The following is a 26,830-nucleotide window of genomic DNA, read 5'->3' as shown; positions in this document are numbered from 1 at the left end:
CCCTGCATGACTAATTAATCTTTTTAAACTAAGTTTATCAATACACATAAATATATGAACAAGACATTGACACTATTCTTTTTTCTGCCTCTTGTGTTCTTGTAAAAAATACATAATTTGTTCACCAATTAGTCTGTTATTATTATTATTATTATTATTAGTAGTAGTAGTAGTAGTATTAGTTGTAGTATTATTGTTGTTATTTATTCGTAGCGTGTTCCCAGTTGGCCTCGTTGTTTCATCTGTAGCCTCACATGCAATCGTGAATATCTGAGTCACACTGACATCTGTTGGTGAGGAATCTGTAAACGTCAGACCTGTGTGGTGTTATGTCGAAATTAGTATCCCTGGCTTCATACATGCTTTGCTGGCCGTGTGCCCTCGGCTTAGCCTTTTCTTGTTCTGCCACCTTACAAAGACATGGTTGGGGAAGAAAAAGAAAATGTTTTACCGTAATGATGCTACACTTGGCTAATTATCAGTCCCACTCTTTTACAGAGCAACTTAGGTTTGAAATTGTGATAATCTTATCGTTATCAAGCAACTACAGACAGTGTTCATGTAACGGAAAATCAATTATTAAAATAGCGTTTTTTATATATATTTATATATATATAAAACTAGCTGTCCTAAAATCTACAGACAACGTATTTTCTGTTCTCTCTGTCGCTGGACTCAACCGGAAGCACAACAGGGGACACATATTTCCTCACAGTAGCAGGTTGCCGCAGTACACCTGTAAACAATCCGCGTTTTAAACCCATATGAAGAGGTGTGCCCTGCCTCTTTTTTTCACGGCCGAGCCTACTTCCTGGTGGAAGAGGCAGGTCCTTACTCGGTGTTGTCGTAGTAAGTGTAGGGGGCAGCTGAAGTGAAGGTGGGGGCAGCTGTTTAAGGTCTGCTGTCGAGATACAGCAGCTATCTTTGCACACTTTTTTTGTTTTGTTCATTGGAGGAGAAACAATAAATACAATGGGAAGCACAGTGATGGAGTCCGACAAGGAGAGTTCAAAGAAAATGCCAAAGAAGAGGAGAAGTCTGCGGATTAACATGCCAGTGAGTCGGTGAAGTATCAACTAATTTGGCTTCTTACTGTGACTTTTAATAAACTGGCGCGTTGGTGATCTGCAGGGGAAACCGGGGCTGAAACGAATGTCGATTGTAGCCGTTTTTGCTGCAACTAGCCTGTGATCGCAAGCGACGCGGGAGCGCGTGCATGACTGACAGCTGCCTCCGTGTTACGGCTTTCAAGTTCATCATTTTGTCAACCACCAATAAATATGTCATTTATTTTCCAGGCCTCTGAAAGGGGGCCCTGTTTTTCCCTGTTTTTTTCTTTTCTTTTTTTTTTTTTTTTGTTTTTAGGAAACAGCTTTGCTCTCTTTGGCATTTTAATTTTCAGAAATATTTTCGTCAACGTTTTCAGCATTAAGGCTTTGATATGATGTCACCGCAGCCAACTCCCTTGTTAGACCTGCCACAATTGTTTACATTTGATGTCAAATCATGTGCGGGCTCATTTCTGAATTAATTGTGCAATATCTTGCTTTACTAAAAACTAAAGAATATGCGAGTTGTAGGAAGGAAGAACGAAAAAAAAAAACTGAAAATTACCTGTGATGAGGACATCTGAGAGGCCAAAGTAAGATCATCCTATTGCCATTTTTGGCCTAAAAATGTCATATTAAAGTTGATTTTTAAAACTCCAGTGATACTGAAATAATGCAGTAGTGTACTGCTGTCCAGGTCGGAGAACGAAAGAAAGAAAGACGCCCTAATCTGATGTAAGATTATGAATGCGGCACTGTTTTTGTGGCTAACACTCCAGTGCAATATGTTGGAGTTTATCACCACTCTGTGAACTTCCCCATCCTCAACAAGGTGGACGTTCTTGTACAGTGACATAAGGATTAACAGAATAGCTTCACGCAGTCAGCTCATTATACCTTTGGCACAAAGCTGCCTCTCTGCTTCATTGTGCATCTGTATTTCTTTAAAGAGGAATGTTGCGCCCAACCCTTGGTATGGGGAAGAAGTGCGCTGTGGTTTGACTTTTCCCTGCAGAGGTGTCCTCAGTGGTCAAACGTGTTGATCCTTTTCTTTCTCGCTAGTTGTGACACTGACAATTTTGTTGAAAAAAGTGTCCACAGCAGCATGAAGTTCTGGGCCCTCATATTAACCGCTTCTGACATGTAATTGATTTTCTTTGTGTCAGTTTCCCAAAGGATAGCCTTATCCTTTACACCCTCCTTGACATCCTTTGTATGTGCAGGACTTTGGTGCATTCGCTGCCCCTCAAGTGGAGACGAGTGACTCAACAAAAAGTGGCGCTCAGACGGTACGTGTAATAATTTATGTATTGTTATTTTAAATTTACTTGCCCCCTGTTTGTTTTTTGATCTTGCCTCCACCCCAACACCCCCTCATCACATGGTTTATAATGTGTACTTGGATCTTCTTGGTTCGGCTTTGGAAGCATTAAGATGTTGATTTGGGAAAATATCACGCAAAGCCATCTTTACTATTCTGCCAACGCACTTTGGCTTACAGTAACATTACACCCACAGTGTCCAGGCACGCTTGAACACATACTGGAAATTGATTTTTTTTTTTTTTTTTTTTTTGCTGAAAGAAAGCAGCCTCATCCTGCTGTCTGCTCCTTATCATTTGAGTAGGACTAATCACCCACCATAGGCAAAATGCATATTGAAGATTTACCTGAATAATATTTCTGCCGTTATAGAGAAAACCTGTACAGTCTTGTGTTTGTTAGAGCCGAGTTGTATCCTGGCAAAAACGCTGATAGCTCGTTCACTTGCCTTAACAAGCTCTTGCACAATGTGAGATTGAGATTTGTTGGCAAACGGAAGAGACGGGTGTGTGCTCTCACTGCTCGAGACTGCATCGGGATTGGTTTAAACGGAGTCGTGCCTATGGAGCAGCTTTAAAGGAAGTATCAGAAAAGCAGACAAAACAGTCCTTCCTTTTTTGGTTTATCTTGTCCCAGATGCACTGTTTGACCTTCATATTGGTACCTTTTCCTTTTCCCCCAGAGCAGCAGTTTTCTTTTTTTTTTTCATGGCATGGAGTTCCTTATTGATAATATTCATGCTGGCTCTCATGTACTGACAGTGTTACCAAAACAACCCTGTTGCATTTCACTGTTTGCAGTAAATACACCCCCCACCGCACTGCTGTGTACATTGTAATGCTTCACTGTTTCAGATCCCACAAACGGTTAAAGGATTTGTTGTTGGCACATTCAGCACAGGCAGCAGGCACTGGTGGGAGGAGGCTCTCCCTGTCTCCTGCTAGATTGGCTGCCATCTCTCATGTTTTGTTTTGCCGTCTCCGCAGCAAATAGTGAAGGATTTCTCCACTTGTTTACAGGACTCTGACCTTGCAAAAGCCGACGTATAAACACAGAGAACCACCATGAAAAATATTGTTTATGTAGTTTAAGCGCAGCGCCGATTGTCCAATAGTGAGCCTGGTGGTGCTTTTACTGACTCTCGTTATCAGTGAGTGCCATTTAACGCAGCTTTGCTAACACACTGCAGATAGCACGGCGTCTCAGTACAAGAGACAGGGTGGACAAAGGAAGAATTTTAGTCGCTAAACATGATGAATCCAGAATTAGATCCCCCGGACAGTCTAGAAAATGTCGTTATATTGTTATATCAACACATGTTGTGTCACATCTCCAACCCAGCCTCTTAAAAAGTTTGGCACACAGTATGAAATGTTGTGTTCGCAAACCATTTAAACCTTTTTATTTAACCGAAAATGTTCTTGTTTAGAATTTGGTGACAGCAGTACGTCTAAACACAAAGCCTGGAAATGTTGTATAACGAAGTTATATGACCCGGTGGAGCATCGCATACCTTATGAGGTTAATTCTCAAAAGGTCAGTAACATGACGGGGCACAAAAAGAGCGTTCGAGAGAGGCCGAATTTTCAGATTTGGTGAGGTTCATCGTTGTGGAAAACGCAGTTCACTGGAACTATATCATTAAAAGTAGAAAAATCTTTGTCCAGCTGACAACCAACCATAGAGAATGGCAGCTATGTCGTGACGCATTGCATTTTGGGTGACGGTCACCATAGTTGAGCAAAGACACCTTTTTTTTTTTTTTTTTTACACGTGCATGTTTCTACATAGCACTAAACACACAGAGACAATAAACACAATAAAGAATGTGAAGCTGACGTCTCGGCTCGGTTTGTTTGGATTTCACAGAGTATTCTGTTTGCTCCGAGGGTTTACTTCAGATGCGCTGACCCTGAACTCTAACTCCTAACATTTTGAGTCTCGTGTTTCTACTCGCAAACTGTAGGATCGGCCTCTAAAATCATAGCTTAGTCCATCTCGATCCCTTTCTAACCAAATTTCAAACACATCTGACCACCGCCAGTGAAAAGTTAAACATCTTGAAACGAGTTTCATTTTAAAACACATCTTTATTACCAATACAGTGACTCATAAAATCCAGTGCACATGAATCCATAAAATAAACACAAAGCTGAAAGGAGTTGGAAGTACTATCAGATTTCGGCACAATACCTGGTTCGTAATGAGCAGATTTTGCATTCAGTTTCTCCTGGCAAGGCTCATCTACGTTTGCCTTCATACTTACTCCAGGTTTTCCCTTGTCCACCAGATCACTAGAACTAATTTATTTATTTACTTTGCCACACTAAAAAGAACTATTCAGTTAACAATGATGGCAAACAGATGTAAAGAGAGAACTGTCCTCACAAGATCGTGCTCCTGCACCAGCATGCAAGTCAGTGTGAGGTGTGTTCTTTTTCTCTAAAGCAAAAAAAAGGAAAAGAAGGAAAAAAACAAAACAAAGAGCAACATAAACACAGAGATTTGGTGAAGTTCCTCCCTGACTGATGGATGCAGACCTGTCCTGACATGAATCTTTATTGTCCCTTAAATTGCAGCCCGAATAGTTTCAGTATAGGTGCACATGCTCATGCTGCATTTTGTCACGACTCTAGGTGGCTGGTTGAGTCTGGCTATTTCCACACTCCAACGTTTGCGTTTTACATTGCCATATATTAGGTAGCTTATCTAGCTAGCCAGATATTAGGTCCAGAAATGATATACATCTTTCGACGTCAGGCTCACTACATTACAAACAGTAGTGGAAATAATTGCATGGGCTCGGGAACATGTGGGAAAACCGTGTAGACTCACAGCTTTGTCCCTGCATCCAAAAGTAGAAGTTAAAACTCTACCCTGCCAAGAAAAAAAAAATGGAAACGAGATCCAGAAACACTGGCCTTTTCATTGGCTTTGACTAATGTAAGATGAACTGAGGAGAGGTGGAAAAGTGGCCTGTGATCTGATCAAAACCTTAAATTCTTTCTTAAATCCTCAAAGCAAACCAAAGGCTGGCACGAGTGGGTGCATTAGTGCACACGACACGGCGAATTTTACATCTGTGAACGTTCCATTATTGCTGATGACGATTTACTGTTTTTTTGGGGGGGGGGTTTTCGGAGCAACATATGCTGCACTTAGTTCGTGAAGGGACTGGGGTCGTTCATGACGAAAAATACGACAAAGATGTGCCTGAACTGTTGAGCAGCTGAAATCCTACATGATGCACAACTATCAAACATTTAAGTTCCAGTAGCAAACTCGCCTTCTATCCCAACTTAATGTAAACAAGTTGCTGGAATCAAAAAATTTTTTTTTTTTTTTGAAAAAGCTGATATTTTTCCCTAAATCACTCATTTTCAACATTTAACTTGTTGCTGAACCATTTTACTTGATTGAAATCATGTTCAAACCATTAGATTATCATAAAAAGCATTTAACACAGACACTGCATTTTTTTCAAAACTGATTAATGTATTATTAAGTAACATGGGCATCGGTGAACTTTGCACATGAGACTCATTCTCATGCTGATTTTTATGAGAGGCAATTAGCTGATACAGTGTGGCCAACTAAACAAAACAGTGCCTTGAAGTGTGCAAAAAGAAGAAGTGACACACAAAGAAGTGCAATCAGCAGTTTTCATTTCACAACAAATCTTCTCCTTCATTTTGGCTCTTTGCTTTGCAGAGTTCGTGTACACAGTTTTCTGATATTTGCCTCTCACTGTCACACAATGCCATAGGTGCACTCTTATCATTGAGTTATGCTTTTACACAAGTGCACGCAGGTGAATAAAACTGCCTCTTTTTCTCTCTCAGGGCGAGCGTCTCATTCGTTCAGCGAGCCCCACCAAAAGAGTTTCTGCAAAGAGCCCGACAAGCATGCCCTCAACACCCCATTCTGCGCCGGTGCAGTCAAAGGCCAATTCACCCAAGACTATCTTCCCCTATCCCTCCCATCTAAACTCTTCACCCAAATCCCCCCGTCGCCTAAGCTTCAGTGGTATCTTCCGCTCCAATTCCACTGCAGCAAGCATGAAGATCTTCTCCAGAACCAGGAAAGGTAAGTCTGCAAGCAATGCTAAGGCTCATACTGAACACTCGGCTTGGCTAGCTTCTAGCAAATCCTCTGTGCTGTGACATAAGATGTCTGAGGAAGGCTTTTGTAAAGGAAGTGAGACACGATAGATGAAACCGTGTCATCTCAGATTATTTGGGTTTCCTGCTTGTGCACAAGGCAAAGCCACATACAGGAACCCGTGTCAGTCTGAGTTCATGTGTTCACATCAACATGTGTTTTGCTGCCTGAGACTAAGCTGATTAAAAACATGTCCTCTAGCTTACTCTTACGCTACAGAACATTGTTGTTAGTAAGGAAGTAGAATTTTTTTCCCCTAAGGGGAGGGGAAAAAAAAAAAAAAAAAAGAATCCACTACTTTGCTTTTTGGTACTCTCCAGCCAGCGTGGTCACGAGGCTCATCACCATCGGCTGTCTTTTTAACGTTGTCAACAACTGTCTCTTGGAAAAATGAGTGGTCGGCTTAGTTTGCTGTGCAGTTACAAGTTGTTAAGTTACGAGTTTGGCATCCCACAGGTTACAAACCAGCCTTAGTGCATTCACCATCCACCATTAAGATCATTAGGAGCATAATGGTGATGTGAAAATAAGGAGAAATGAGACAGACTTGATAGAACAAGGCCTTGCTTTATGAGCAGACCTAACTGGCAGATATTCATCTCTCGTGTCTCCATGTTTTCGAGTGGTTGATCATTGCATAACGAAAAACAGCCTTTTCCTTCATGAAAACAGCCCTGCTGGAAGCAGTATCAGCCAGCTTTATGGATGAGTCATGCGTTTTTGGCCCGTGCGTATACCCATTCTTCTGCGTTTCCTTGCAGAGGGTCTTTTTGGCAGTGGCTGCTGGAACAGCTCAGTTAGGGCCAAACATTAAAAGAGTCGGCATGCCCTGTTTCCTCTGGAGGTTGTTATTGATGGTAACCAAACCAAAATATACGCCAACTGCTCCACCCCTGCTAAGGCAGCTGCCTGGGATTACAAGTGTGTAATGTGGTTGGAGACATTTCATCCTCTCTCGTGAATAATGATGCTCAACTAAAATGATCTGGTGCCAGTCAAAATAGTGACTGAGTATGCTTAAGCAACTGAGTGGGTGCCACAGATTTTCAGTTTATATTAGTGAGATATTTTTGTAGGCACACCCCTTCGGCCACAAGGGTGTGCTGAAGGCCCAGTCTTGCGTTGGTGTGTCTTTACAACGAGTGTGAATGAAGATGCCTTTGCTGTAAAGTCTCTTATGCATCATTTGAGAAAGAAAGGTTTTTTTGTTGTGGGCTTGCACGTGTTCCTGAGCATCAGATTTTGCGTCATTTGCTCTCTCACTGGGCCGCAGTTTTTCCTCAGGTGCATTTGCATCTATTTTCGATACAAATATGACGAGAAAGTTTCCGCATTCCCAACTGCTTCTAAATATGTTTTCCCATCGCCTGGACATTGTCAGTCTCTCGCCGCGGCAGTGCTTCCATAGCCTTATCTGGAAGTGACCAGACTCTCAGGACGCTCAGCCATGCACAGTCCCACCCGCCCCCCTTTACTCATTGTCGCCACTGTGGGCTGTATGTTGTCAGTAAATAAAGAAAGTGGGTAGTTTTGACTTTTTTATTTCCTAAAACGCAGGCTGTACAAGGACAGGATCAGAGTTTAATAGACACGCATGCATAAATCACTGTTTGTGACACCAAAAACACTGTGAAAATCTCATGGATCTGATATTTGGCAGTCCAAACTGAACTGAATAGAACTGATTTTTATCAGAATAATGTAAAACTGTATTACATCATACATCATTGATATATGAGCTTGTATTGGCAGCTGAGTGGAACACTTGCATAACATGTTAATTGAGATCTGTACTGGCCATGCTCCAACTAATGTGAGCAGCAAATACTGAGTGGGACATCTGTTGAGGGTAGGAGAGGGTAATGATACTGAATGGATGCTTTCTGATCAGCTGACAGAACATGGGATGTCCCCCCGCTGTCATCTGATGGGGGGCTGGTCTCAGCAGTCCTAAAGGTCAGCCCCCCTAAAGTTACAGACACCTAACTGCACAAATTACAGAGAGGTTTGCCTCTTAATTACTTTCTGATTTTCAGCTGCAAATTTAGGAGGCGGCGTTGAACTCCGGAGGCATCCAGCCCGTGTTATCCCGAATAAGTTACATCACGTGATGACTGAGTGAAACCAATGTTCCTTTGCTGAACTTACTCTGCGAGAAAAGGGAGGGCGGGGAGACGTGTTCGCCAGAGCCAATCGCAGGGGTTTGCTTCACAGACTGGCCTCCTTTTAAAGGCTGCTGACACGCGTGCTATATTAAAGAGACGCCAGCCACAGCTGCACCTGACAATTTACAGCACTGCTGAGAGGGGTAAAGGCGCTGCTACCCGTTGTAATCTGCATCGTTGCTGCTGAAGCTCGGTGGAATTCACAGCTTTCGCACTCGTGTCTTTTCCATCAAATATATGAGCTGCACACCGCTCCCTGCTGGCTCGGTGTTCAGGTTTTTTTTTCTACTTTTCATAGCCTGGATATACGGTCTAAGCGTATATTGAGGAGTTTTTGTGGTTATCATTCATAAGACGTCCAGAAAAACCACTATCCTCGTCGACTGATTGAAGTCCATCTGTTCCCTGAGGACCATCTCTTCTCGATCCAGCTTCCATCAGCTGGATCTATTTTATCCCTTGATTTTTCAGAACTACTAAGAAAAAACGAGTCAGTCTCATTTGGGGCAGTTTTAGGCTGTGGTTGTGCTCCTTTTGTGATGCAGATGGTCATGATCAAATTTAGTTTTGAGCCAACAACCCACTGCTTTCCATGAAGAGGTTTGGCAGCCTTAGGAGAAGCAAGAAACAAAAAGAACAAGATGGGCTAGGAGGGAGGCATCAGTCCGAGGCATCGTGTTTGGCCGGTAATGCACTGTACTCTTCACCCCCTGTTTTAGTCTTATCTCTAAACTGTCCTGCAGCTTTATCCTTGTCTTGTTCTAATATGGCTTTAAAAATATTTTTATTTTAAGATGACAAAAAGTCCACATCCAAGTAATACTGCATGAATATAGTTAGCATTAAACGTCACACACTAAATAAGATGTAGGAAAAGCAGCCGTTTTTCAGTTAACGCCAGTTTATTCCCGTTCCTTGTCCTGCACACACTGCTAAAACTAGTGCAGTCGAGATCAACGGTGAGCTTTTGTGGAAATTGTTTTTAGGGAGCTGCTGATTCATCTGCATGCTCATTTAGATGTAGTTTGTGCTGCAGCTGAACTGCAAGAGTGTCTTTTATGTCGCTTGCCCTCACTGATATAAATCACTGGGACAAAGACACCTCTTTGTTTGAAGGGTTTACAGTTCAACACCAAAAAACCATAAAACCATCACACAGATGATCACCATTAACACCTCTGTATAGGCTATTTTTGACCATTATCGACATATCTATTTATGTACATGACAAAGAGAAGTTCAGATAATTCTGCACTAGCTTGCCTGACTCATCTGTGCATTGGTTTTCAAACAGCATTTGGTAAAATGTGATCTATGTATGAAGAAGAAGAAGAAAAAGAACTCTCTGCAAAATTAGATAAAATGACATGCGCAGTTTTTTTTTTTTCTTTTGTTCTGTGTGCGCAGTTTTAAAGCTTTGCTGCAGAAACTAAAAACCTTCCTGCATAAGTCAGGATGCCCACTGGCGTTTTGCCATTTCTACTTTGTAATGTACACGCCCCACATGCGGCCTAAAGACACGTTTTGTTGGGTTTTTTGTCAAAGCTGATGTCAAGAAAATTAGGAGGAATAAAGAATGGATTAAACACAGATAACAATGAATCATAAAAAATGAATAAGCAACATAAAAACAGTGTGCTGCCACCTACACACTTACAGGTTATTTTTAACAAAATTAGATACGTTTTAAATTGATGAGGAAAAAAAAGATAGTTGAAAAGTTAAATACGAGGACTGCAGGAGCAGACTGTATCAACTCTAATGGGCTGTACCTCATAAAACAGCAGCTTAGAGTTTACGGAGGTACTGAATGCTGTTCGTTATGAACACTAAAGGTGCTACATATAGTTGAAGTGCTGCTGACACAGCTGATCTCTGGTTTCACAAGTGCATGTCACGCATCAGCACAAAGTATGCCAGGACACAGGCCAAAGATGGTAAAGCTGTGTGTGACGGGCTGACAGGGGGCAGGCAACCCCCCTATTGATTTGCCAAACTCATAATAGATGCATCTCCTATAATCGCGATGCGATATCTTATTGAGAAGTAAGGGCAAAATTGAACAAGTCCTCTTATTTTGTAGTGGTCCTGTCATTGCTGCAGGGTAATTTATAGCCACGCTACTTCGTGTCACTTCAATGTCAGTATTTCTGTCCCATTTCCAAAGCGAGTTCAGACTAGCTGCTCCATTTGAAGCACTTCATTAAAATGGAGCCGAGGCTGACAGATCATGCTGAACAGGATGTTTTTGGGCTTTTTCTTCTGTGTCGGGGCTTCATCTCCATCTATAATGTTTCTTCAGGCTTTCTTGACACGAACCAAGCCACCAACGGGACGCCGAACAAAGCGGGTCGACCAGCAATAATGCAGTTGCTGCAAAGCAGTGGGCCGGCGTGCTTAAGGAGCGAAGCACTCGGGCAGTCTTTCTGAGGTTCAAGTGGAGCTTTATCTCCAGACTCCACAGCTCCTAATTTAGAGTCATTCTGGCCATAGTTGAGTAGATTAGAGGAGCAGAGTGCTGTCATGATGATATACGTCTGAGAGTGGCTGTGTAAAATGTGAAGTTCTACGACGTGATGACACCTCAGCCTAAACCGCGGGTCCTTTGATCCACAGCTTGCACTGTGAAAGCAGGAACCGTGATGTAGTTATTGTTCACCGTTTATTGTTAAGAAGCTGACATCTATATGTGAAATTTAGTGGTGGCCAGTTAGTCTCTGAAGTTGTCAGCTATACTTTGTTCATTTGAATGGCTGTAACGGCTTGTTTATTGGCTATCAGTGGTGTCAGAAATGAGAACTGAGAACTTAAGATATTCATTTGGCTTCGTAAGTCAGCGTAGCGCCGCATAACTGAGAAAACCCTGTTGACCCTTCAGGAGGCGTCCACACTGAGAGGATCCACTTTTATGGCTGTTGTACTGGCACATCACCGCAGTAAATTGTGTTAATGCAATCAAATTAGCCTGCTTACAGAACTTTAAATAACTACAGTTTGCATTAGAATTACCAAAACGATGTTCTTGTTTTAGTCTTTAAACATAATGATCAATGCCTGTCAAACCTTTCTAAAGCCCAGGGTCACTCCATCATCTTGTTAGTTCTGTAGAGCTGCCGAAAACCTTCACAGATATACTATTTACAATGATGCCAATATTTGCAATTGTCCGAAATGCCTTTTAAAAGTCCTAAATTATTTTACGAGCTTAGAAGACAATAAAGAAAGCGCCAAGTCTTAACCGTTGAGGGGCTGTAATAGCGTGTTTGGTATCTCTACCTGGAAAGAATACAAATCAACTTTTGATTCCTTTAATTGTTTAATCTCTCCTTTAAAAGCACAGAACGATGTGATGGATATGTCCGTTTCTAAATGTGAGGCTGGATATCACTGAAGCTGTGTCCATTGCATCATGTATTTGGTAACTTAACTCTAAAATGAAACACAAAAACACTTTTAAAGACAGACCTGACCCTTCACAGCAACGCGTCCACGGGTGGTGCTTCCTGGGTGGTGCCTGCCTGCTCCCTGTTCGCCAGGCAGGGGAGAGGGCTCGCGGCCCGCTGTTATCTGCTCCTGTGGAATGTGCCACAACAGCGTGGCTAAAAAAAGGCCAAACAGCGGAAGCTGGGCACACCAAAGAGGGCCAACTAAATGTCAGGAGATAGTGTTGAGTGCACTCGGAAAAATGTTCACTTAATACACAGAGAAAAAAGGTCTCGTGGGTTGTTCATTATTTTCTTTTCTTTCAATATTATTATATATAGTTATTGGCAGCAGCATTGAAGTTAATGATTCAAACATTAGTGAAGTCGCAGATTATGGAAAGCTTAAATTTGGCTCACTCAGGTGAATAGTTCACTAACGTTTAAATGATGAGGCGTTATTGCTCAATTCAAAATATAGACTACTGATCCCAGTTTGTTTAGAACGAGTCAAGCCTAATATTAGCTCATTCTCCTCACGTGACACACGTACTCTCAGCTTCACTATGACACTATTAGTCAGGATAAAAGTCATCGGGTCCTCTCGAGGGGAGGCCTCGTAACGTGAGCCATTTGGCCCACATCGTCCCTGTCTCGTATTGTCTGGCCTCAGAAATATGTCTCTGGGGAGGAGCTGGGGCAGCGTGAGTGTCGCATGTCACCCCGCATAAGATTGTGATGCCTGACGTCAAAGAGCACGCCGTCATGTGACGAACACTCTCGGTCCAACGATGCTGCAGGAGCAGCTGCTTCACAGACAGCTGACTGACTAACAGCCGGCTAGAATCACAGCATTTTTTTTTCCTGAAATTGATCCATCATTGATCGCTCTTTACTGCATTAATTAGCATTTATTTATGAGCTGAGCAGTGGACCGCACTCAGGGGACGTTCATGAGCACAGTCAGGATGTCGCAGATGTCAACAGATGGCAGCGGTGTTACTGCAGTGTTGTTGGAGGATCTGCCTCGAGTCCGGGGTTGCAGCATATAATCAATACGTTTTTGAAACTTTTTCTTCAAATTGTGCAACCCAACCTTGGCATTTCAATTCAGTGTCTCTAATTCCCAAAATATGGCATCCCATATGGAGCGTCTCCATCCATTCTGCGATGGCCTCAAATAAAAAGCTAAAAGAAAATGTATTTTAAAAACACCATTTCATTGGGAGAATGGGGGAAAAAAAAGTCTCTGAGTCCAAAACATAAAGGCAAAAAGGGAGCAAACAGGCTTCAGGCTTTTTTTTCTGCCAAGAAAAGCTAATTTTCAGGTTAGTAAGGAGATGTGCTGGCAGAATGTCCCAATCATCGGTTCACTGGCAGTACCTTTGATACGCCAAGAAAACGATTGCTGTGTCCAAGGAGTTCAACATCAGCAGGGACATTTTTCAACCCGGCACCCTGACGCTGCAACAGAAAATGCCTGTAAGTGTCCTCCGACATTGCTGCCAGGCAAAAATGAAGAAGTTAACCTCATCCAAACCAGCAACGAAAGTAAGCTCCCTAACTTTAACAGAACAACACGTTGGAGTTGGATGGGATGCTGTGCCCATTTTTACTGTTTGATTCCTGGATTGGTTTGAATAAAATTAGAAAATTGCAACAAAGAAAAAGAAGGAAAGAAAAAAGAAAAAGTTGCCCAGCTCAGCTTAAAATGTGTGTGAAAACGCATTTTTAACCAATAAGCAAGATGCAGAGCAGGTGAACTTTGGAGATGATCAAACAAGAAGATGATGCTCTCACTTTTAGCTAATTAAAGTCAGGGAGGAAAAAGTTTTCTGATCCTATAATTTGTTTAATAACCAATTGGTTATTAAACCCAATAAATTGGTTTATAATAATTTTTTTAGGTTTTTTTTCTAGGTGAAATGTTGTGAAAGGAACATGTCTTTCGATGTTGCAAAATTGAGCTTTTCAAAACTGGACTGATAAACCCAAAAAATGTGGTCGGGGATCTAATCGGTCCTGCACGTATATACTCAACTACACTCAAAAGGGCCTAGGTGCTCCGTAAATGCTCCAAAGTTTCATGTTTTTGTAAAACAATAAAGACTGAGTTGATGTTAATGTAGCCAAACTCCTGGCAAAGCTCCTCTCGTTGACAGGTTTTTCTGTTTTGATTGTCAAACGGCCAAATACGTCGGAAATTGCAGTTGAAAAGCATCCCATTGGGACTATGCAAGTTCGCTTAAAGCCTTCTCAGACTGTCGCTCTGCTTGAACAAAACCTGCTTTTTAAAGTTCATCCGTAGTGCTTATGTAATGAATTTGTTCATACGTGTTAGCTTTGTAGCCACCTGTGTAAGAGTTTTATTCACGCAGGGCTGATGCATCCCTGTGGGTCCACTGCACTGCTGCTGCCTTATCTGAGCATCTGTGTAGCTTCTCTCAGCTCTCTCTGTTCAGGGTGGATTAGGTATGTACAACATGTGAGAATGTTGATGACATCTGCAGCAGTCCCACTGGCTGCACAACAGTTTTACCAACCAACCCTGTCAACAATGCCAATGCTGAAACCACAGAATAGATCGGCATCGAGAGGAAGAAGAGATAAGTCGAGATATCCGCACTGAACTTTAACTTTATATTCTTCTGCAGCTTCTGGATATTCTACACCACCCACTACCCCGACCCAGGCATCCAGCCAGCCTGTGTTCACCCAGGAGGCCCAGCAGAGCATCCCCAGCCCTGAACGCCTGGAGACGAGCTCCCGAGCCCGCTCCCTCTCCACCCCCCCGGACACAGGACAGCGCCTGAGCCTTCCTTCTGCCAAACCCCCGATTCCTTCAACGAGCCCTGTGCCAACCTACTCTACCTCACAACATGTGAGTCACAACACAGAAAGTTTCTGTGCACATATCATGAATATACTTAAAGAATGACTGTGTTTTGTTTACTTGGGAACAGTCCAGTCGGTGCGAGTGAGCTTTGAACAAACTACGAATGAAGATCTGACTCGGTCTTTATTTCTTTTTCTTGTTATTTATCCGCACCCTAACTGAAGTACAGAGGCTGCACTATGTCAGTGTAAGTCGGTGTAAGTCCTGATTCAGAATCACTCAAAATCAGGAAAAAGGAAGGAGTACTCCATGGGTCATGGGATGTTAAAGCTGATAACTGTTTTTCCTTACACGCCTTCTGTCTTTGACTCACACGATCATTCCACTCATAAGAGTCATAAGAGTTTATCTGGACCGCAGTAAACAGAAAAACACAGATTTAAATCTCAAGGCCTCGATTTTAACTCCATCTGTCTGCTGCACATTTTTGTTTTTGGCTAAATCTGAGAGACAGTGGAGTTTCTGTCACAGGACTTTAGACTGAAATTTATTGTATATTTATTTTATTTTTTTAATTTGGCAGATTTCTTTCAGCTAGAAAGGGAATAACTAGATGACCCACTGTGCCGTTAGGATGAATAATTATCTGATCTTATCAGGCAGACGGACTGCCTGGAACAATAGTGGATTCCAGCCAGAGATGGAGAATCGATATTTGATCACCAGTGATGTATACTATTGATAGTAACTTGTGGGGACTTCTGATTGTTCCTTTCCTCAATGTGCCTCCCATGAACACACAAGGGAGCCTCACAAAATTATCCACCGTAGCTGTCTGTTTACCTTGCACCAGTTCCAGTCTCGAGCGATTGCTTTCATGGATTTTGTGCCCGTCTGTCTCCCTGAGGTTTGCTGTAACACAAAAGCAAGGCTGCGTTCCTGCTGTTGGCAAGAGAAGTGCTGTTTCACCACTGCAGGGCGGCATCTCTGAGCAGGTATGCGGCCAGGCCTACTGCTGCAGGGGCTTGCTGCGAGCATGCTTCCAAAGTGGGATCCAACAGAAATCATGTATCAACAAGCACACTTTGAGTATGCTAATCTCCCAGCATGACACAGCACATTTCCAGCTGGGAACCCGACTGCGTTTGCGTGGGAGATGCAGTTAGCACAGTTTGTGCGGCATACCCTCAGCCTGCTGCTCGAGCCAAATCTAAGGGGGGTATTTGATAGATCTCAGGTGTGTGACTCGTTTTGTTTGAGGTAATGAACGCATTGGACGTGACAAGGCATCCCCAGCTTCTTGCTGCTTGGCAACATATGGGATTTCCTAATATGGAGAGGCACCCCGGTCTCCCAACATGGAGGGGTGTGTCCTCATCGCGCGAAGCTTCCTGCTTTCTCCCCACGCTTCGACAGATACATTTTTCCTTGGCGTGTTGAACATTGTCTGCTGCTACTGGGGGTGTAGTTTTGTTTTGTGTAGGTTAATTGTCTCCACTCTGCGTGAGGCGGCCGTGCGAGCTGCGCCGGTTTCCCCCGCTGCACCAAATAGATCGGGACTGTTCCACTGCGCGTTTAAAGGGGTGTGTACGGGTGTGTGTGTGGTCTAATTATAATGTGTCGCCGCCGCTTGTAGCTCCACAGCACAGGGGCTTTAGTCACGTTACCCGTGAGTGTAACGTTTAGTGGAGTTGGAGTACCTTTGTGTACGTCGGTGTGACGCGACGCAGTTTGGTGTTGTGGTTTCCCTTCGGCTCTCTGCACTCGGTGTAGTGGAATTTGCTGGGACCTGCAGGGAGAAAGTCGGTGTTGCCTCAGCCTGCTGTTCACTCCCAGCTCAATTTATTGTAAAGTTGTTTTTGTTGTTGTTGTTGTTTTTGTTTGTTTTGCGCTGTTGGAAGGATTTGCTGCGCACCTCATTACAACTTTCTGCCTTTTCCTCTGGCAGGTCTACGGCTTATTCGAAGGTATGCTGGAGAAACTTGAACTGGATGATGATGGTAAGTGTCCTCCTGTGATGTCTGCTGGGCCACTTCTCTTGCAACGCTGTAAATCTTAGTTTAACACGGTGTGAAGGTGATCAGGATCTCTGAGCTACTGCAGTTGCCAGTTTTGGATATTTTACCAGGCTACAGACAGAGGGAAATCTGTAAATGATGAGGCCTATTTTATGGAGATCCAGCTCTGCCAATTCTGCCAATCTTAGAGATTACCTCAAGGTGCCTTTAGAATAAGAGATTAAAATGAAAATGATCTGTTAATGGGTTAGAAACTGGAATTTTTATGTGTTTTTGTGATTTATGATCTACTGTCGGATATCGGAGAGACTGCTTGGGTGTATAAAACAGACTCAACAGGCACCCTATCTGTTTTTAATATTAACACTTTGACACCCTTGCGTGCTGAAAGGGGTGTGAAAAACAACTATGTGCAAAATTTTAAGCGTTTCGAAATCAGCTGGCCCGACCAGACATGTTTCCATGACATGTTAAAAGTAACAAACCAAGGGGAAAAAAAGCAGTATTTGCCAATCAAACCACCGTTTAATGTTCTCTTATTTAATCAATTATTTACCTAAGCGACCTTGGGTTACTTGAAAGGCGCTATATAAAACCAAGTCATTATTATTATTATTAGTATTATTATTATTATTATTATTATTATTATTACCTAAAGTTTTGCCACCTCATGATGGAGGGCGGGGGGGGGTACTTGAAGCTTCAAACTACGTCATCTGTTGAGGCTTTTAGCTCGTGCGGTACTTTGCTGCGCATGTTTTTCCACTGTTTACATGCTTGTTGATGCCTCAGACAGAGTGTAATTATGTGTACGATCGAGCAGGAAAGTGGCTGTAATGGCTGTTTAGGTTGTTGTTTCCAAGCTCTCATTATGCATTCCCTGTGAGACTTCTCCTTCCTCTAAAATAACCCCCCCTCCCCGCTTCTTTTCTTACAGCTGCTGAGCCCGAGAGTGATATTTACATGCGCTTTATGAAATCCCACAAGTGCTATGACATCGTCCCAACAAGCTCCAAGTTGGTCGTGTTCGACACGGCGCTCCAAGTTAGTATTGCCCTTTTAATTCTCGGATTTTGCCACAACACTCGATTTAGTCAACGCACAGTGAATTGGGAGCTCACTCAGTTTGTTTGGGGACAGAAAATGTACATGATTTTTGAGGCGTTTATGATGAGAACCAAAGCAGACCTTCATCTTAAAGGAGGCTGTTTGAGAGAGAGAAAAAAAAAAAGAGGTCGAAGTAGTTTGTCTCTGAGCTTTTTGTGTCGAGTGGTTAAGCAAATTGTCATAAAGCTGTTAAACCCTAAACGGAGGAAGGACTGTCCTCTTTGATGTGTAGATCTTTAACCGCTAAAGCTGAGGGTTTTGATCGCTTATCCAAAGGTGAAGGAATACCAACACAAAGCAAAGACGGGTTTAGAGTTCACGGGAGAGGTTATTTGCTCCTCATGAGGCAAGTGCAACCCCAAGTTGTTTTTGGTTCCTTTTTTTCTTGATGTATTTTATACGATGAAATGTTTTCAGAGCCCGAGATGATGCACAGAGGAGGCAAATGAAACCATCTCGGACCATTCAGCTGTTGCCATTTCGGCTCGGCTGGAATCAACTGATTCAATTAATCAATGATCTTAAATTTGTTGTTTATTAGTTTTGTGTTGACCAGCTTACAGAATAGTTGTTGTTCTGGTCTCCAGAGAGATAATCACAAGCGGTGAGGTATTATAAACTGTTTTCAACCGCTCCTTGGCAGGTTAAGAAAGCGTTCTTCGCCTTGGTGGCCAACGGCGTGCGAGCCGCTCCACTGTGGGACACGGAGAAGCAAAGCTTTGTGGGTAAGAACCCTGAAATGTGACCGAAGCTTGAAGTCGTTGCCCTTCTTTTTAATGTCGTCTTCAGTTGAATGACTTAAATAGATCAAATTAATTCATTGAATTAAAAAAGGAATTTGAACTTTTACTCATTTTGATTTGCTTTCAAAGCAGCTTTGTTTGTTGCAGCTGGCTTTTTTAACGTTGGGGCTGTCAGTTGGAACACAAAGATTAGGTTTCGCACTTAAATGTGAATTTGATGTTATTCTTACTCTAGATTTGACTTTGCCCCATTTGGGTCTTTTATATTGTCCAAGACACATTTTGAGTCAAGGGAAAGAAATGTTAACTTGTATTTCTTTCTCTTTTCTGAGATGGAAATGTAATTTTTCTGCTGGTTTGCCATACATTCTAACAGAGGAAATGCTGAGTATTCATTAACAGTTGGTCATGGCTAATGGAGTGGGATGCTTTGAGTAGAAGTTATTAAAGCTGCCTTAAACCATTAAGCAAAGAAATAACTTGTATTAACCAGAGTATAGCAATGGTAAAAAAAAAAAAAGTGAAACAATCTTGCTGACTCTCTGTTTGCTATCTGGAGTCAAAAGGTGAGCCAGTGGTGAATTGGATTTGTAGAGCTTTGCTTGCTGCATGTCAGCCTGTGATGAATAATGAATGCAAAGTCGATGTGAGAATAAAGAATGTGGGGGGTGGTGCGAGGCAGCGATGTGTTGTTTGAACCACACCCTCATAAGCAGCGTTTCTACCCGGCTGCACAAAGCCCGCAGGCTTGTTGCCGTGTGTTTTTATGGCTTCAGCGAGTTTTAACGCCCGTTTTCATCACAGGGATGCTGACAATCACAGATTTCATCATCATACTGCACAGATACTATAAGTCACCAATGGTAGGTCCACGCGACAGATGTGATTTGCAATATTCCATCAAGATTAGTCCTTTTTTAAAACAAACCAAAAAATAATCATTTGTTTTTCTGGGGTTTTTTTAGGTGCAAATTTATGAATTAGAGGAACACAAGCTTGAGACTTGGAGAGGTGAGTATTCTGTCATGTTTTTGTTGCACACATGAAACATTTTTTTTCTGCACTCCGCTAAAAGTGTAAAATTATTCTTTTTTTCTTCTTCTTCAGAGGTTTATCTTCAAGCGACCTTCAAGCCGCTGGTTAACATATCACCGGAAGCAAGGTACGTTTTCTCAAATAACCAAGTTGGCGGCAATGTTTCGCTGCAATTTCTGTGTGTGTGAGCTTATTTGACTTTGCCATCTGTAACTAATTCCTATGTTTGATGTGTTTGCAGCCTATTTGATGCTGTGTATACCCTCATCAAAAACAAAATTCACCGCCTGCCTGTCATTGACCCTGTCACAGGGAATGCACTTTATATTCTCACACACAAGAGGATACTCAAGTTCCTCCAGCTGTTTGTGAGTGCAACACACGTCGCTGTCAGTCCGTGGCTGGATGAGTGTGTAGCTGTCACAGCATTTATTTTAAATTAAATTGCTCAGGCTATGAGCATTCAAGGTGCTCCTCATGGTGTGTCCCATTTTCCGTTTGTTTGCTGCCCCCTGGTGGTTGAGGTGGATGTTGGTTGATAAAATGTCAGAAAAACATTGTGTTTGTAGGGATGACTTCCTTCCTCATTTCATGCGTGTTTGTATTTCCCAGATGTGTGAAATGCCAAAGCCAGCTTTCATGAAGCAGACTCTGGGTGAGCTGGGCATTGGTACATACCATGAAATTGCTTTCATCCACCCGGACACACCCATCATCAAAGCACTCAACATCTTTGTGGAGAGACGAGTGTCTGCTCTGCCTGTGGTGGATGACTCGGGTACGATCGCAAACAAGCACAAATAGTAATGCATTTTTTTTTACCTTCCTTTTTTATCTTCAACAGTTCTTTTTTTTTTCTCTCTCTCTCTTGCAGGCAAAGTTGTGGACATTTACTCCAAGTTTGATGTGATTGTAAGTGTAAAGTTTTTTTTTTTAGGAGACATACTACCCCATTTTACCGGTTAAACTGCTCTGGAAGTAATTTTTTTGACTTGAATGCGTTTGTTGGCAGAACTTGGCCGCAGAGAAGACGTACAACAACCTGGACATTACAGTGACGCAGGCTCTGAAACATCGCTGTCAGTACTTTGAAGGAGTCATGAAGTGCCACAAAATGGAGACGATGGAGACCATCGTGGACAGAATAGTCAAAGCTGAAGTGAGACAAAGAGCTGTGTGGATATGCAATTACTGAGAAATAACCCTAGGCCTGATTTCAGCTGCAACTCTTCTTTTTAATCCCAGGTGCATCGGTTGGTGGTGGTGGACGAGCGCTCCAGTATCGAGGGCATTGTGTCCCTGTCCGACATCCTCCAGGCGTTGGTGCTCAGCCCTGCAGGTATAGATGCTCAGCATTGATAGCCCCAACTTCCCTTCTGTCCTGGACCCTGAGCTCTCTCCCCCCACCTGCCCCCTAACTCTGCCCCAGGTAGGAAATGCACATGTTTGACCAATGGCTGGTCATCGCCTGTAGCTGGCTCTGAGGAGGCATGGTGCCCGTCCGACGTCCCGCTTGTCCTTCTTTGTGCAGCAGTGCTGTGTGGATTCATGTGTCGGGACCAGAAGTCACTGACTAAAAAGAAAAAAAACCTCTGGGTCGTGCTCTCCACTGAAATATATTTATAGATTTGAGAATGTTGATTAGCACACGGTGGCGTCTATTCTGGTGGGATGAATGAACAGAAAGGTACTTTATCCAGTGCTTTAAACTTCTTTAACTCCATGTATTTTAAGTACAGTTGTTTATTCTGGTTATTTGGGGGGGGGGGGGTCTTGGCTAGCTTGAAACAGAATTACCTAAAAAAAAATTAAGGTGAAAATAAATGCATGGAATGAGGGAAAAACAAACAATATCTCTCATTTAGCTGCCTCTTTTTTACCCATTTATGTTTATTTTTGTTTTTTTTCAGTGTAATCATTTCTTTAAGAACTTTCTGAGATCAACAAAGCCCTTTTTCAACTCGTCAAAAAAAATCCACTAACACCTGCTAATACCAGGCTTTTGAGTGCAATGTGGAAGTGTTTTTTTATGAGCCTTCAGTCCCGTGTCAAATAACGCCAGCCTCTAGCTCGGCTCGGCTCGGCACATATGGGAATTTAACACGCTGCTGTACAAACAAATATTGACAGAGGATGCTGTGGGCAGGGCTACAATAATGGGCAAAGCTCACTTTTTCTTTACTGAAACGCACATCTAACAACCGCAATGTCTCAGAAAACAGAAACGACCGGGTCAGGCTCTAATGACGGGAATATGAGCATCAGAACTGAACCGTGAAGCAATAGAAGAAGGCGGTCTGCTCGGATTCCTTCTTTTTTTTTTTTTTTTTTTTTTCTGTGAACAGGCAGATCCATGTTCGTTAGTTACTTGGAAGAGATGATAATATCGTGCATCTCTAGTGTTTTCCTTTGGTCTGATTTCGTAGATTGCAGCAAAGAACATCGTTGTTTTGATCAAGTTACGGTTGCTTCCTTTTGTTTTAAATGGGACTCTTAAGCTGTGAACCTCATTCAGTGACCTAAACACGCTTCAGTAGAAGTGCAGTGATGCCAGATTTAGGATCTTTGTCGCAGTAAATCACGATCCCGTTTCATGTGGAGGCTGAACGCTCGGATGATGTTTGGCTTGTTCCAGATGCAGCTGCATTTTTGCTCGTTGCAAGCGCTGTTCAGATGTGATGCATGTTTGGTGTTGATGCGCTTATAACAAATAACAAGTTTGAGCAATTGAAGTGATTTATTTATTTCTATATGTATTTTTTTTTTTTCTCTCAGCGTTAGAGGCTGCTGTTTGTACGCGTTGTAACTCTCAGAGTTGCATCGTGCTGGGGAGAGCCTAGTGCAAAGGCATTGAATTCACAAACTCTACCCAGGATTTATTGACATGTTTATATCAGCTTCATCTGTTCATTGACTCGACATCAGCCTAGTGAGACTGTACAGCTTGTTACTGCCTCAACAAGGCCCTGCAGGACAGCTGTGGAGTTTTTTTTTTGTTTTTTTTTAAATGGGGAGTTCATTCTAGGCTTGCATGTCCACAAGGTGTATGGATTTACCCTACTTTTATTGAGTTTTTATCTCTCCTAGTTGTGGCCTTGCAAGTGCAGAAGCCCGACTAGGGGAAAAATAAGATTATTAATGCTCAGATAAATAGAAATATGTCAATCTAGGTTTTGAGAGAACATGGAAATACACTGATTGATTGTAAACTAAAACCAAACAGGCATCTAATTAAAAAAACACTAGCAAAATACAGTCCCAATGAGGACCATCTCGATCTTGGCCTCAACGTCCCCAAATGAAAACAAAACAAACCAAAAAAAGTCAATATAAACAGTATTTTAATAATGAATGTTGAGGCCAATTGGAACTGTATATTTTGCCATTGCACATTATTAAAGAATTCTTTTTTACATTACAAACGGACGAGAAGTTGTTCCTTCCTGTGACGTGTTGGTCGTGATGACAGAACTTCAGAAGAACGCCGACCCATCCTCCAAGCTCCAGATCAGCCCCATACAGCTCCCGTCTGCTCAACAGCGTATTTATCGCGGATCTGACGGTGGCGCAGTTCTAACGTTTCCTGCCATTTTCTTTTCTTCCTCAGATGCCTGTAAGGAGGAGAACCTGACTGACTGATCGAGAGAGCATTGCATCAGCTCACATGGTGGGAGTGAATAAACAGAAAGGTTGAGATGGGGAGTGTGAGGCTGAGTGGAGCCAGTCTGAAGGTCCCAGAGACGCCTGCCACCAGTGCAATGTGTATGTGTAAAGGCCCGAAGTCCAAAGAGCGAGGCAGAGGAGTGACGTGGAGCTCTGCACCGAGGATTGATTTTTCTGTATTTATTTTCTGCTTGAACACAGATGCTCACACATTACATTAAAAAAAAGTCACAAAAACATGATAGTCCCCTCCCAGGGAAAGTGTCGTTTCAATAATGCTGCGGCCATCATCTGAATAAACTCACAATTTAAAGCGAATAAGGCCATCAACCTGCAGGTGAACGTTCACAGAGGGAGCAGATTTGATTTGGTAGCACAGCTACACTTCACCTATAGTAAATTAGTGACAGCCATTGGTAGAGAGAACGTTTTCCAGTACCAGTATAGAGTGCATAGTCTTTATTTGTGCCTTGCCCCCCCCCCCACATACACAGCAGTGTGGTCCCCTAGGGTTTGGGTTGTCAACTAAGAGCAGTTATTTGGGATTTTAAAGAAGTTCCTGAAATACGAATGTTTGACATCAACAGACGTGGCAATTTTTGCCTTCAACTCCTGAGATTCGCTTTGATTTTCTTGCCTTCTTTGTGATTAAAATCCAGGATTTCCATTGTGTCTTGTCTCTGTTGAAAAGAAGCAAAAGTTGTGCAGAGCTTCGAGGAAAGGGTTCTGTCGGCTCGGGGCAGCGGTTCAGTTCCTCTCCATGATTTAGTGATTCAGTCACGGACTTCAGAATGGATTTTTGTAATGTTAGGACGAGATTTAAAAAAAAAAAAAAAAAAAAGCCTTTTTGGAGGATTTTACATTCATTTACATTCATACGTGTTTTTTGATGTTTCCGATCATTTTGATGCTCACCGACGTGTAGAGCGGCTTGTTAATGATCATCGGCAGGACTCATCTCGTATCACAGAAAGCTTTATTTTTATGAATGTGTCAACATGCTTAAAGAGACTGCAGTTTCAATGTTATTTTTGTAAATATATTGTGGCAAAAAATGTCTAGTTCGGAGAAACTTTGTATCAAATCAACATGTACTGTAAACGTGCAAGCATGACAAACTACACTTCAGCAGAATGAATGTTCTTTGTTTTTCTTTTTCTATTTTTCTGGCTGCAGAAAAATAAACAGACACTGAATGTACTTTTTTGGGGGTTTACTTACTCATTGAGATATATCAGTATATATATGTATGTATATACATATGTGTGTTTGTGTGTGAGTTTTCTACTGATATTGCAATAATGTTATTGCAAATTCTTCCAAATTGAAGTAACCCTTTTCACTTGTTTATATAGCTTTAATTCGTAGCAACAGTTTTCTATCAATTTTTTTCATCAAACTTCGAACAAATGGGGGAAATGTTACGACATACGACACAACTACCTCAGATGAATGCAACCAAAATTCTTTTGCCACAATGTGAGAACCAGGAAAGTGAGATGATTTTCGATATAATGAAAAATGAGGGCACGAACATAAGGGTGCATGGTTGCTGGTCTCTGTGATGGACTGGCGACCAGTCCAAGGTATCCTGCCTCTCACCCAACGCCAGCAACCCTGACTTAGCCAAAGTGTACAGAATATCGAGCGATGGATATAGAAATTGATTCGCTGCAAAAGTTCATTTGAGGATCTTTGATCTGTACACATTTCATCACCGGTGTGTTGAAAACTAAGCTTTTAGAAAGAATCCAGCCATGACCTCAAGCTTGAGGTGCAAAACTTAAAAAGTTCACAACCTAAACTTGTAGGTATATGTATCCGTATATTTGTTTGTCAGCAGTGCTGGTCAAAAATTATTGGAAGCCTAAATACATCACACATTTAGTAAGTAAAGAATGGGATATAAAGACGTGTTGTTTTATTTGCTGTAGTGGTTTCTGCTGTCTGCTCTCATGTTCCGGATCAGATTCAAACACATCCATGTCTTTGAGAAGTCTCATTTTCCAATCAAGGGCTTAAGTTCATGATAAGCGGCGGCTAGTTGACAGTTTGGAACTTCCACACCTGCAAAAGGAAGCAGTTTTCCTCAAACTAGAGAAACTATAGCTGCTTCCTTCAAATGGAGAGAACATGTAAAGTTTCTCTAATGGAGACAAAATTCAAGTATAATCAAAATTAGCTTAATATGTCCCAGAGTTTTCTGTATTAGCATTAAACACTCCAGCCAAATCAGCTTCACTTCACTGAATGTTAAAAAAGCATCCGGCTGTGTTTTCCAAACGTCTGGATTTAAGAGTTTTCTCACTTTTAACAGCTTGAAGACATTTTTGATGCCAGTGAGCTGTAGCTGGCAGTCGCCCCACACACTTTCCAAGTCTTTTTTCCTGCTGATTACCATATCATGTGAGATTTAGATGCTTGTCTCACACATGGAGCCAACACTTTGCCAACCAAGCACAGCTGCAAGGTCCTCACTCTCCTGTAAGCTGTTGAGCTCTCAGCCCTGCAGCCTTTTTCTGCTCGTGGCATGCTGCCCCGAGGATATTTTCGAGCAGGGATAGGCAACCGTTCGTGCCAGAGTGTGCTTGGAAAAGGATGGTTTTTATTTCAGCCGAACACCATCGCTGCTGATGAATCATGCTTTATTTTTAAAGACAGCTGTCAATGCATGAAGAAGAGGAAAGTATTTTTTTTTTTTTTTTTAAACTACTGGCTCCTTACAGGCTTTGGTTGTGTGATGTTGATTAAATCTGGAGCCTGTTTGTGCGTAGGCTTGTTGCAGCCACAAGGTGACACTATAACACACACTTCCAGCAGCAAAATCAGCTCCAACAGTTGATTTCATCCTGTCATAATGAGGAACCATCACTTTCTCATTGAAAATTTACATCCTAGTAGGAGAAAAGGATTTCCAATCATTATTTATTTATCTTTTTTTTTTTTTTTTAAGTTCATTTAAGGAAATGGCTAGACATCAACCGGAAGTTTTTAAGACAGTGAAGGTTGCCTCTAAATAAAGTCTGTGTGTGTGGATGTGATGGACTACGAAATGAGGGGTAAAACCAGAGCAGGATAACTCCAGACAATCCGCTTTGATCTCCCAATCTCCCCAGTGATACCCAGCTCTGGGAAAGCCTTCTTCACACCTTGTAGCCCTAAAGCAGAAGAGGCAGAGGGGCTTCACCATCCTCCCCCTTCCTCCCCGCTACAGCCCATCTTCCTCTTTTTCTGTGCACACACACACTCACCATCCACACCCACACTGGACTCTCTTTTGAAAGTCTAGGACCTGATTTAAAATTCCTC

The 26,830-nt window shown here is 42.3% G+C and overlaps 1 protein-coding gene across 5 annotated transcripts; it reads left to right on the top strand.

Moving 5' to 3' along the window:
• The first annotated feature begins 811 nt into the window (after nt 1–811).
• Nucleotides 812–24,721, top strand: LOC142399018 (5'-AMP-activated protein kinase subunit gamma-2-like). 5 transcript variants are annotated; one of them, XR_012772838.1, is made up of 16 exons: nt 812–1,056; nt 2,273–2,338; nt 6,214–6,457; nt 14,774–15,000; nt 16,904–16,955; nt 17,911–18,017; nt 18,724–18,805; nt 19,628–19,686; nt 19,789–19,834; nt 19,931–19,985; nt 20,100–20,226; nt 20,471–20,636; nt 20,733–20,770; nt 20,871–21,017; nt 21,104–21,287; nt 23,466–24,721. XR_012772838.1 is itself a non-coding variant. In XM_075483348.1 (16 exons), exons 1-16 carry the CDS (start codon nt 973–975, stop codon nt 23,495–23,497), a joined length of 1,626 nt encoding a protein of 541 aa, XP_075339463.1. In that variant the 5' UTR covers nt 813–972; the 3' UTR covers nt 23,498–24,721. The 5 variants fall into 5 exon arrangements, 4 of the variants coding, with proteins under 4 accessions (XP_075339463.1, XP_075339464.1, XP_075339465.1 ...); XM_075483348.1 differs by having other exon boundaries at nt 813–1,056; nt 21,104–21,197; XM_075483349.1 differs by lacking the exons at nt 812–1,056; nt 2,273–2,338; nt 6,214–6,457 and adding an exon at nt 8,803–9,383 and having other exon boundaries at nt 21,104–21,197.
• Nucleotides 24,722–26,830: the final 2,109 nt, after the last annotated feature.

This window comes from Odontesthes bonariensis, chromosome 14 (genome assembly GCF_027942865.1).
Source record: "Odontesthes bonariensis isolate fOdoBon6 chromosome 14, fOdoBon6.hap1, whole genome shotgun sequence".
Classification (NCBI taxonomy): Eukaryota; Metazoa; Chordata; class Actinopteri; order Atheriniformes; family Atherinopsidae; genus Odontesthes; species Odontesthes bonariensis.
This window is presented reverse-complemented; position numbering and strand designations above follow the sequence as displayed.